Source organism: Aquarana catesbeiana, linkage group LG03 (assembly GCF_042186555.1).
Source record: "Aquarana catesbeiana isolate 2022-GZ linkage group LG03, ASM4218655v1, whole genome shotgun sequence".
NCBI lineage: Eukaryota > Metazoa > Chordata > Amphibia > Anura > Ranidae > Aquarana > Aquarana catesbeiana.
This window is the reverse complement of record NC_133326.1, coordinates 96,122,218-96,134,173: the sequence shown is the minus strand read 5'-3', so window position 1 is coordinate 96,134,173 and position 11,956 is coordinate 96,122,218. Positions and strand designations below refer to the sequence as shown.

Here is an 11,956-nt window from a genome sequence, read left to right as displayed (position 1 = left end):
GCACCAAAAACGCACCAAAAAAGGCTGCAAAAACGCTGCAAAAACGGTGCACTTGCGTTTTTGATGCTTGTCCATTGAAATCCATTACATGCAAAACGCTGCTTTTTGCATGAAAAAAAGTCCCCGACCCTTTCCAAAAACGCAGAGATACAAAAAAGCATTGATGTGAACATGTTCCATAGGAACCCATGTTAAAAAATTCCCATGCATTTCTGCAAAATGCAAAATGCATCAAAAAACGCGCTAGTGTGAATGGAGCCTAAGGCAGAAGTGCTGAAGCCACGTAAGGATGAGCTTGGGTGTGTTCGGGCATATGTCTGGACCCACATGACCTATTCCACCAGGAAGGTGTTAAAGCTGACAGCCAATCATAGGCGGCAGAGGCAATCCCCACCCTGCATCTGCCCGTATATGAAGGGTGTGTATATGTGTGGCAGCAGAGTGGGGAATACCTTCTCCACCTATGATTGGCTTTGACAGCGTCCTGGCACTGTGTTACCCCCATTGGGTTCACACCTAGTGTCTCGTAAATGTGCATCTTTGAGTGTGTTTTTTGTGCGCATTTTTTGCACTACACGCATAGAGCATCCCAATGATTTCAATTGGCTGCAATACATGCAACGAACGCACCAAAGAAGCTTATGTATATTTTTGGGTGTTGAGCTTTGCGTATTTGAATGGCACCGCAAGCTCAACACGTGTTTTGAATGCAGCCTAAGGCCCCATTCACATGGGGCGGACTGTGCTAGGAGTCCGCCGGCTCAGCGGGGAACCTGTTCGCTAATCCCCGCTGAGCAGACGGATGGCTGGTCTGTGTCCCCTCCACTTATGCATAGCAGACAAAGCCCGCTGTCCTCTATGGGCGTCAGATGTAAATGGACTGCCTGTCTGTTTATATTTGATTGCCATCTGATCCGTCAGAAGGATCGGGAACGATCCCCATCTGTCTGTGTTTAGCAGATAGGATCCTTTGACAAATATTCGCTCCAAAGAGGGTGGTCCAATCAGGTCCACCTAAAAAAAAAAAAAAAAAAAAAAAAAACAAAAAACAGATGGATGGCCCGCCTAATGGCTAAGCCATAGTTACAGGAAAAATTATTTTACTTTTTTTTTTATCAAAAGAATGAGACATGCTTTAATTGCAGATAGTCTATGTAACTGAGTGATTGCACTTTGCCTAAATATTCTGTGCAAAAAGGCCTCCTTTCACATCTCAGAAGGTTGGGAGGTATACTGTTTGTCAGTTTATATACACAGCCAAAATCTGCACCACCCAATGGCCAGTAAGGATAAAGCAAGCAGCATGTACATCTAAAGGGGTGTTGGGTATGCCATGTTTCTTGTAACAAAGGGCCTGCAGCTGTCACTGTCTCTCTGTGTGTGCACATTGGAACATGGCTGTCCAGATTGCAGACCGGTTGACCAACCAGGAGCAAGAAATCCGCTGGCTGAGTGATGAGATCGGCCGACTTGTGGATCTGGGCACGCAGGGCACTGTGGAAATTGACCCCAGCCCAGAATTATTGGAGCTCCGGGCTGAGAATGAGAAGCTGAAGTATAGAGTGGCCCATCTACAGAGGAGCCTGAAAGAGGAGCAGGAGAGAGGAAGGCCAGGGGACAGTCCAGGAGGAGAGGAGACCAGGCCTCAGGAGGAGGAGAAGGGAGAGCAGAGTGTATGTCAGGGACAGGTGAGAACCAATGACTCCCCCCAATAATCCATATCCTATCGTATTGTCTGACACGTGAGCGGAGGAGATCCTCACAATGACCTATAACCCCAGGCCTCAGGGGGTACCGGCGAAGCCGTTATCCTTTTCACACCATGACAATGCTTACTGAATGTGTCTCTTTGTTGTCTTCCCTAAATGGCACAAAGGAGAGGGAGCAGAGCTGTATTACTGGGACTAGATCGAAATACGTGATTGTACTAAGACTTACATATTTATAAGGGTTACTGTCGACTCACGTTATAAGTAGGGTTACACCAATACTGTTTTTTTTTTTTTTTTTTTTTAACGCTGTGTACTGATACTTGTACACAAGTACGCGCCGATACCCAGTACTGATCCCTTTTGTGGTGCGATTTGAGCCCATACATAATGAAGGGGCTCAAATCGTACTGCAAAAAAATTGCATGTGATTTGAACAGGAATGCGGTGCGATTTTTGTCTGAATCACATGTGGTTCCCCACACCACTCCTGTGTGAACCCATTCTGAAGTCGCTATGACAAGCCTGAGTTCAAATCAGAGTGGTGCAGAGAACTGCCTGTGATTCGGACAGGAATCACACCGTATTCCTGTTCAAATCACATGCGATTCAAGCCCATTCAACAAAGGTATTGGTTTCAGGTAGAGATGGGCTCGGGCGTGCTCGAGATCCCGCCAGGAAGCTGACACTGCACAGCGCTAATCACAGGCAGTGAGACATTTCCCGATCCGCAGCTGCACAGACCTGGAAATGCCTCGCTGCCTGTGATTACCGGTGTGTAGTGTCGGCTTCCTGGCGGGATCGGGCATGTGAGATGTCAAACATGCCCAACCCCAGCTCTAGTTTCAGGTATTGGAGCATTTGCATGACTACAAGTACTTAAATTTTTAGTATCAGCACCGATCGTGGTGTAACCTTGGTTATAAGGCCTTGTCCATGCAGCCAAAAATGGCCAGTAAACATGTATTCCTGCAATGCAATGTGACTGCCATACCCTAAAGATGCAGGCTTTGTACCAACTGCTCAGTACAATTGCCATATAAAAGCCGGGTTTTCCTAGAGGGTTCCTTTTGTGGGTACACAATGCTTTAGGCCACACTGACACCTGCAAATTCATGCAGCAGAAATCACAAATGTGTGTGAACAGCCGCTCAAAGCAATGACAGGCTGATAGGAGCAGCAGTTGTCTGCATGTATCCGTATATCTCCATCTGTAGTGGTTAAAGCTGTTAGGGACAGATGACTGGCCCTGGACACAGACAGATTGCATTCAGGACCAATTATGCGTTCCTGATCTCAGGTAATTGTTGGATGTCAGCATACATACAAGCAGAGGGCAGGCAGCCATGGCTCCTGTTAAAGGATAAGTACAACATTAAAATAAATTAAACAAAAAATTATATATACATACATTTTTTTATTTTTTTTGCAGGTAAAAAAAATGTATTTATTCTTAGGATCCTGCAGAGCATTGCAGCCTCGATCAGCAGATCCCGGGTACAATAACAGGTTCCTGCAGACTCTCAGTACAGCTGTCTGCTCTGCTCATATCTTCCACATGGGCAAACAGTTACTGTCCAGGAGGAATCGATGAATTACTAGAGCACTCAATGGCGGTGGCAGACAGGACTTGTAGTTCATTCATTCATGGAACTCTGTGAATGAATGACATTAAATCGTGACAGCAGATACAGGGAGAGGATCCCCCGCCCAATGGAGCAACAGGTAGGGGTGCGAGCAAGCTTTTTAGTAACATCTTAAATATTACACCCTGAATATGGGTGTAACATACAACATGCTACTAAAGGCGAACTTACCCTTTAAGCTGGACATACATACCAGCAGCAGTTGCACAAAAAAAAAAAATTACATGATTCCTTCATCCACACATTCAAGGTAGATGGGCGAATCACTCCCGCTGGGGATCTATCCCCACTGTCAGAACGCACTGATCAGTGCTGCCAACTATAGTCGGCAGTTATAGTTCAGGAAAAACCCGTCAGGCTGGATGTCCAGAAGTCGATTGTAGATTGAATTCTGTACAACTGACCTGCCCATACATAGGTCTCTGGTGAACGGGCTGAATTTTTATTCTTGTATGGCCGCATTTAGCCTGTCATTGCTTTGTACTGGGACACAGCTGTGATTTCCTTCTGCAGGAATTTGCCATGTAATCACAGGGATGAGTGAAGCCTTAAGGCAGCCCATCCATTTTGAATGAACTGACACAAGAAAACTGTATTTGTTTTAAGCAACCCAGCGCGTCAAAGCACTATAGCACATGTGTGTTGGGAGCTATTGCATGTGTGCATTGGAGTGCCATTTTAAATGAATAGCAATACACATAGTACTGTGCATTTAGGTACGTTGCAGCAAAGCATGCTAAAATGCACAACACACAAATGTGAAGCCAGCATTACTCTATAACATCACATGGGACCTAACTTTGGACAGGTGGCTTCTCTCCACTTACAAATTTATGGGATGCTAAAACAGACTGAAGTGGTTGTAAACCCTTCCATACACCCAGTGATGTGGCTGGCGATACAACACAAATTTTCCTATATAAGTTTTACCAGTTTATCTACAGTCTTCTCTTCTCTACATCTGTTCAAAGTGCAGAATTTAGCTAGCTTGTCTGAGCTTCCAGAAAGCAGGAGGCAGGAAGTTGCACTCAGTGAGGAATGCTGAGAGCTGATTGGTGTGAAGGAACTCTCCCCCCTTCACACAGGACTATAGCTGAGACTGTCAATTGCATGCTGTGTGCTGGAGGTCCCTCCCCTGTCACCTTTTTTACCTCTTGGTGTCAAGAAAACTTATCAGGGTTTACTTCCTCTTTAATTGAGACAAGCACACACTGGGGAGGGACATGTTTTGTTCATATTTCATGCAGGAGGTTTTCAACCACTTTTAAAGTCAGAAGGCCATCAAATGCACCAATCAGTAAATTCTGAAAGATCACAAGTGCATTGCAAACTGATGCTGAGTTGCATTTTTAAGGCCAAAGCCAGTTGCTACAGCCCCTAAATGAGCTCCTAGCACTTGCCTTCTGCTACGTACATAGATGTCACATAGACACACTTTAACATTGGAAGTAAACTGCAATAGAAAATGCTAAATTTGGGCCCCCGGAGCTTGTTGCCAAAATGTACGTGTCTCACAAAAGTGAGTACACCCCCTCTAAACCGCTGGCAACAAAAGTGAGTACAGCCCTCAAATTTTTGTAAATTTTTTATTATGTTTTCATGTGACAACACTGAGAACTTACATTTTGCTACAATGTAAAGTAGTGAGTGTACAACTTGTATAACAGTGTACATTTGCTGTCTCCTCAAAATAACTCGACACACAGCCATTAATGTCTAACCCGCTGGCAACAAAAGTGAGTACACCCCTAAGTGAAAATGTGTAAATTGGGCACAAAGTGTCAACATTTTGTGTGGCCACCATTATATTCAAGCACTGCCTTAACCCTCTTGGGCATAGAGGTCACCAGAGCTTCACAGACATGAAGACATCACGGAGCTGGTGGATGTTAGAGACCTTGCGCTCCTCCATCTTCTGTTTGAGGATGCCCCACAGATGCTCAATAGGGTTTAGGTCTGGAGACATGGAGACACGCTTGGCCAGTCAATCACCTTTACCCTCAGCTTCTTTAGCAAGGCAGTGGTCGTTTTGGAGGTGTGTTTTGGGGTTGTTATCATGTTGGAATACTGCCCTGCAGCCCAGTCTCCGAAGGGAGGGGATCATGCTCTGCTTCAGTATGTCACAGTACATGTTGGTGTTCATGGTTCCCTCAATGAACTGTAACTCCCCAGTGCCGGCAGCACTCATGCAGCCCCAGACCAAGACAATCCCACCACCATACTTGACTGTAGGCAAGACACACTTGTCTTTGTACTCTTCACCTGGTTGCTGCCACATACGCTTGACACCATCTGAACCAAATAAGTTTATCTTGGGCTCATTGGACCACAGGACATGGTTCCAGTAATCTATGTCATTAGTCTGCTTGTCTTCGGCAAACTGTTTGCGGGCTTTCTTGTACATCACCTTTTAGAAGAGGCTTCCTTCTGCAGACCAATTTGATGCAGCGTGCGGTGTATGGTCTGAGCACTGACAGGCTGACCCCCCCCACACCCCTTCAACCTCTGCAGAAGTGTTGGCAGCACTCATACGTCTATTTCCCAAAGACAACCTCTGGATATGACGCTGAGCATGTGCACTCAACTTCGTTGGTTGACCATGGCGAGGCCTGTTCTGAGTGGAACCTGTCCTGTTAAACAGCTGTATGGTCTTGGCCACCGTGCTGCAGCTCAGTTTCAGGGTCATACCAATCTTCTTATAGCCTAGGCCATCTTTATGTAGAGCAACAATTCTTTTTATTTGATCCTCAGAGTTTTTTGCCATGAGGTGCCATGTTGAACTTCCAGTGACCAGTTCTTCAGCAAACTGTTTGCAGGCTTTCTTGTGCATCATGTTTAGAAGAGGCTTCTTTTTGGGATGACAGCAATGCAGACCAATTTGATGCAGTGTGCAGCGTATGGTCTGAGCACTGACAGGCTGACCCCCCCCCACCCCTTCAACCTCTGCAGCAATGCTGGCAGCACTCATACGTCTATTTCCCAAAGACAACCTCTGGATTTGACGCTGAGCACGTGCACTCAACTCCTTTGGTTGATCATGGCGAGGCCTGTTCTGAGTGGAACCTGTCCTGTTAAACTGCTGTATGGTCTTGGCTACCATGTTGCAGCTCAGTTTCAGGGTCTTGGCAATCTCTTTATAGCCTAGGTCATCTTTATGTAGAGCAACAATTCTTTTTTTGTCAGATACTCAGAGAGTTCTTTGCCATGAGGTGCCATGTTGAACTTCTAGTGACCAGTAAGAGTGAGAGCGATAACACCAAATTTAACACACCTGCTCCCCATTCATGGCTGAGACCTTGTAACACTAATGAGTCACATGACATCGGGGAGGGAAAATGGCTAATTGGGCCCAATTTGGACATTTTCACTTAGGGGGTGTACTCACTTTTGTTGCCAGCAGTTTAGACATTAATGGCTGTGTGTTATTTTGAGGGCAAATTTACACTGTTATACAAGTTATACACTCACTACTTTACATTGTAGCGAAGTGTGATTTTCTTCAGTGTGTCACATGAAAAGATATAATAAAATGTTTACAAAAATATGAGGGGTGTACTCACTTTTGTGAGATACTGTATGCTCAGCAAATTGGCACATTATAGCACACTTGCCTCCCTTCTAGCGCTGTGATGTATGTACTGTGGCAATTCATTGGTGCTTCCATCTTCTCCAAGTCTTATCTTATTCTGGATTGAGTCATTGAAATCTAGATTGTCAGGGCTGGGATGACGTAGCTCTGCCACATGCGCACAGGAGGTACTTCATCACGGCATGGAATGGTGCCAAGACTGTACACTGAGCTAGAAATATCTATGAGAGACGAGACATACAGTTTGTTCTGCCATAAATAGGGATGGGCCAAACACCCCCCGGTTTGGTTCGCACCAGAACAGGCAAAAAGTTCTACCAAACATGCGAACCCTATTAAAGTCTATGGGACACGAACATGAAAAATCAAAAGTGCTAATTTTAAAGGCTTATATGCAAGTTATTGCCATAAAAAGTGTTTGGGGACCTGAGTACTGCCCCAGGGGACATGTATCAATGCAAAAAAAAGTTTTTAAAACAATAGTTTTTTCAGGAGCAGTTTTTTCTGGCCATTGCTTGTCGGGGTCTGCGGGTGGGGGGCCTATCGGAATCTGGAAGCCCCCTTTAGTCTGGAAGCCCCCCTCCCCTATGTGAATGGGTATCAGGTACATTGTATCCCTACCCATTCACCAAACAAAGTTTTAAAAAGTAAAAACCACAACAGACAGTTTTTGTCAATTCCTTTATTTAAAAAAAATAAAATAAATGTCCCGCGATATCCATTCATCTTCAATCACGCCGCCCGACAGACCCAAAAAATAGAAAAAAAATTAAAAAGCTCCGCCTTTAATAGGAAACCTCCCGTCGACTGCTATTTTTTCGCTTTGATAGCTCTTATATGGGCAAGGGCTCGGCTGCCTGCTGATGTAACCTGATGACCCGCCCCCTCTGACATCACATGACGTCAGAAGGTGGGCGGGGTCACTCAGTTACATCACCAGGTGGCCCCGCCTATACAACAGCTGTCAAAGCCAAGAGACAGTAGTCGCAGGGAGGCCTCCCATTGAAGGTGGAGCTTTTTAAAAAATGTTTCTATTTTTCGGGTCCGTCAAGCGGCGTGATTGAGGATGGATGGATATCGCGGGTCACTTATTTTATATATTTTTTTAATAAAGGAATTGTCAAACTGTCTGTTGTGATTTTTACTTTTTAACGCTTTTTTTGGTGAATGGTTAGGGGTACAATGTACCTGATACCCATTAACATGGGGGGGGAATCTTGGGGCCCCCTTGTTAAAATCTATACCAGACCCAAAGGGCCTGGTATGGATTTTGGGATGGGGGGTCCCAATGACTTTTTTTTTTCCTTGAAAATTTTTATATATAACACTATATACTCTGAAATCTATCTATCTATCTATCTATCTATCTATCTATCTATCTATCTATCTATCTATCTATCTATCCGGACTGTACTATACACTACCTGCCTAATCTCTATTCATTCACTATATACTGCCACTGTGTAAGCAGCAGCTTTATATAGTATGGGGCATGGACTTAGCCCCTGAGCCATGATTGGCCAAAGGCACCCTGCCACAATCATGGCTCTCACAGCACATTGCGCTTTGATTGGCCAAAGCATGCAGGTCAGGTGCATGCTTTGGCCAATCAGCAGCCATCAATGCACTGCGATCTCACAGTGCATTATGGGGTGCTCGGCGGTGGGCGAACTTGCTGGGAGCATCCCATATGTATGTTTGTTCTACGAACAAACGAACATCGGGACCATCCCTAGTCGTAAAAGCCTACCTGTCAGCACATTTTAAACAGGCTTTACTTCCATTTTAAAGTCCGACTGAACACTCAGAATTTATTACTGAAGTCAGGTTGCATATATACAGTATAGTAAAAATATGCTGCATATGCTTATTTTTTTTGTAAGTGCTGCAGCAAGAGTAAAACAAAAAACATAGAGTCTCATACCAGTTTCCCAGCATGTCCCCCTGAACACTGCCAATTGCCTAAAGATCACCACACGTGTTACAATCTGATCGTACAATTTACTTTTATCATGTAGTGAAGGGATCTCCAAACTTTCCAGCACAAGGGCCACCCAATTTAATCTTACAAATGTTTTTGTGCCAAAGTATTTTTTTTTTTTTGGCTGTACAAAGGTTGACAACGCTCATTGGAACTGAGAAAGTCATGCAGATGGATGGCGGAGCATTTTTTGGCTAATTTTTTTTTTATGAATGAATAAAATGTAAATGAAAAAATACATTGTACTTGTATCGCTTTTGCAATCAGCAAAATATGATTCAGAACATAAGAGAAGATTTTAGTGAAACAAAGAAAAGTCCGCCCTTACATCAGTGTCCCCATCAGAGTCTGTACTTAAATCAATGTCGCCATCAGGGTCCCCCTTACATCAATGTGTCCATCGCAGTCCGTCCCCTCCTTACATGAGGGTCTCCATCAGTATCTTCTATATAAGGCTCCCCTTACATCACTGTCCCTATCAGGGTCTCGCTTTATATCAGTTACTTTTTGAGGGACAGGGGGAAAAGCAGAGACTCTGCATCAGCTGCAGGCCAGGTAAAATCCTGAAGCTGCTGGTTGCCCACGGGCCATAATTTGGAAACCCCTGATGCAATGGCAATGCAATGGCCCACCTGATTGGATAGATTAGGTAGATCCCCATTTACATAAATCGATTGTAGATTTAGATTGTAATGTGTATGATGGTCCTAATGGTGCTGCTCAGGGAGCAAGAGCAATGATCAGTAGAGCGTGTCTGACAACAGGCTGTCCATTTACATCCAGCCGTCCATAGAGGGCAGCGGACGTGGACCTGTCATCGCCATGCTCAGTGGGGATCAGCGGAGAGATCCCTTGCTAAGCAGGTAGATCTGCTGGCAGGCTTAGCTAGTATGAAAGGGGCCTAACAAACCCCATTCACCTGTACCTGCCAATGGCTGTTTAGCTGGTAATAAATATACCAGGTACCACCCAGTGTATTTCGTTGTGTATATCAATAATATAATAGTTAATAATTTTTTGAATCTGAATCTTAGCAAATATTGCTTGTCCGATGGCATCTAGTGTTCGGCTGGATTTGTACTTCTCCATACCTGTGCAAGGCAGTCCAATTATTTTTAAAAAGCTGTCAATGCACAGCAACAGACCAAAAACACATGCAGCAATGCTGCAAGTAACGCACCACTATCCACAGTACTGTGTTACCATACATTGTGATGCACTGCGATTGAGCTGCGTTTCCTTAGTGCATTGGGGTGCCATTGAAAATAATGTCACTGCAACGTGCTAATGCACATAAAATGAGTGTCAATGCAACACACCCCTGCCGGTGCTCATTACTTTGTACACAATACTGTACGATTGATCATTAACTTTCCATTTTGGTATGCATGGAAGTGATGTAATGTTGATGTTTGACCCTATCACCTGCCATACAGTATATATCTTATACAAACAAAACATGTTCATTACAGACAAAGTTCTGTTTCCGGATTAATCTTTACCCAACAAATGCACATTACAAGAAGTATGATTTTTCCCAAATGGAAACCACAATTATAATTTTGTTTGTTCAGGTAATAAACAAGAACATTTTGTATCCTTTGCCTTTTTCTCATCACCACGATTCAAAACAATCACTAAATTGTCCCTATTGGCTATTGGAAAATGTATTGATTTGTCTGTTTTCGATCAAAGTTCTAACCATGTATGGCCCACTTAAAGGGGTTGTAAAAGCAGAAGGTTTTTCTCTTAATGCATTCTATTCATTAAGATAAAAAGCCTTCTGTATGCAGCAGCTCTCCTCAGCCCCCCTAATACTTGCCTGAGGTCCCTCTCTATCCAGCGATGTCCACAAGTGTATCACCCATTCGAGATTCTCCTTCCTGATTTGGCTCCCGCTGCTGTCAATCAAAGTCAGCTAGTCAATCGAGGAAGAGAGGGGGTGGGGCCAGGTTGGGGCTCCGTGTCTGAATGGAAAAAGGGAGCTGTGACTTGGCTCGGGTGCCCCCATAGCAAGCTGCTTGCTGTGGGGGCACTGAACAGGAGGGAGGGGCCAGGATCACAGAAGAGGGATCCGAGAAGAGAAGGATCCAGGCTGCTCTGTGCAAATCCACTGCAACAGAGCAGGTAAGTATAACAAGTTTATTATTTTTATGGGGAAAAAAGTAAACCATGCGTGTTATACTCAATGTGGAACCTTAGGGGTTAATCCTCTGCATTGTCTAAAAAGGGTGTTTGATCCTGTATGCGCAGATCCTCCTCTTTTTCCACTGACTCCAGAACAGGTCCGGATAAGACAGAGCCTTTGGAGTCAGGCTGCACATGGTCAGTTTGGTGTGTATTGCTAGAGAGGTTTTTTGTTTTCTTGGGAGGGTGCATGTGATCAGCCAATCAGTACTGTCCAGACAGAGGGTCAGGTCCTGGATCCTGATAGGACAGCTCAGTGCAGTATGAAAACTCCACATACAAGCTTTACCAGGAACTAATAGAAGTCACAAGACTGCTATATACTGCTGATGAGAAATGGTATTTAGCAGTTTATATTTACTAAAATAATTGCATTTCCATGTTCTGTGTACCGTGGGAGACCAGATATAGTAAATCCTGGGTTTAGTAACACTTTAAAGCGGAGTTCCACCCAAAAGTGGAACTTCCGCTCATTTGTTTCCTCTCCCCCTCCGGTGCCACAATTGGCACCTTTCGGGGGGGGAGGGGGGGACAGGATACCTGTCTTTGACAGGTATCCTGTTCCCACTTTCGGGAGTCCGGGGCGCGGCCCGTGACATCACCACGGGGCTCCCTCCTCCTCTCCCTGTCGCCGGGCCAGTAGGAGAGAGGAGCGGGGCCTCGCGCATGCGCAGTAGGGTTCCAGACGTGCACAGCGCTGGATTGAATGAGGGCTCAGGTAAGTATTGGAGGGGAGGGGCAAAATTAATGCCTAAACATTTTTTACCTTAATGCAAGGAATGTATTAAGGTAAAAAAATGTTTAGGCTTTAGAACCACTCTATGCCTGCCATAGGCCATTCAGC

At 44.7% G+C, this 11,956-nt stretch overlaps 1 protein-coding gene across 3 annotated transcripts in view; it reads left to right on the top strand.

Annotated features, from left to right (window-relative positions):
• The first annotated feature begins 1,295 nt into the window (after positions 1–1,295).
• Positions 1,296–11,956, top strand: part of TARS3 (threonyl-tRNA synthetase 3) — a 100,226-nt gene continuing 89,565 nt past the window's right edge. For all 3 annotated transcript variants that reach the window (XM_073618844.1, XM_073618843.1, XM_073618842.1), the window contains exon 1: positions 1,296–1,688. In XM_073618844.1, coding sequence (XP_073474945.1) covers positions 1,395–1,688 — 294 coding nt within the window. In that variant the 5' untranslated portion in view covers positions 1,296–1,394. The remainder of the gene's footprint in view (positions 1,689–11,956) is intronic.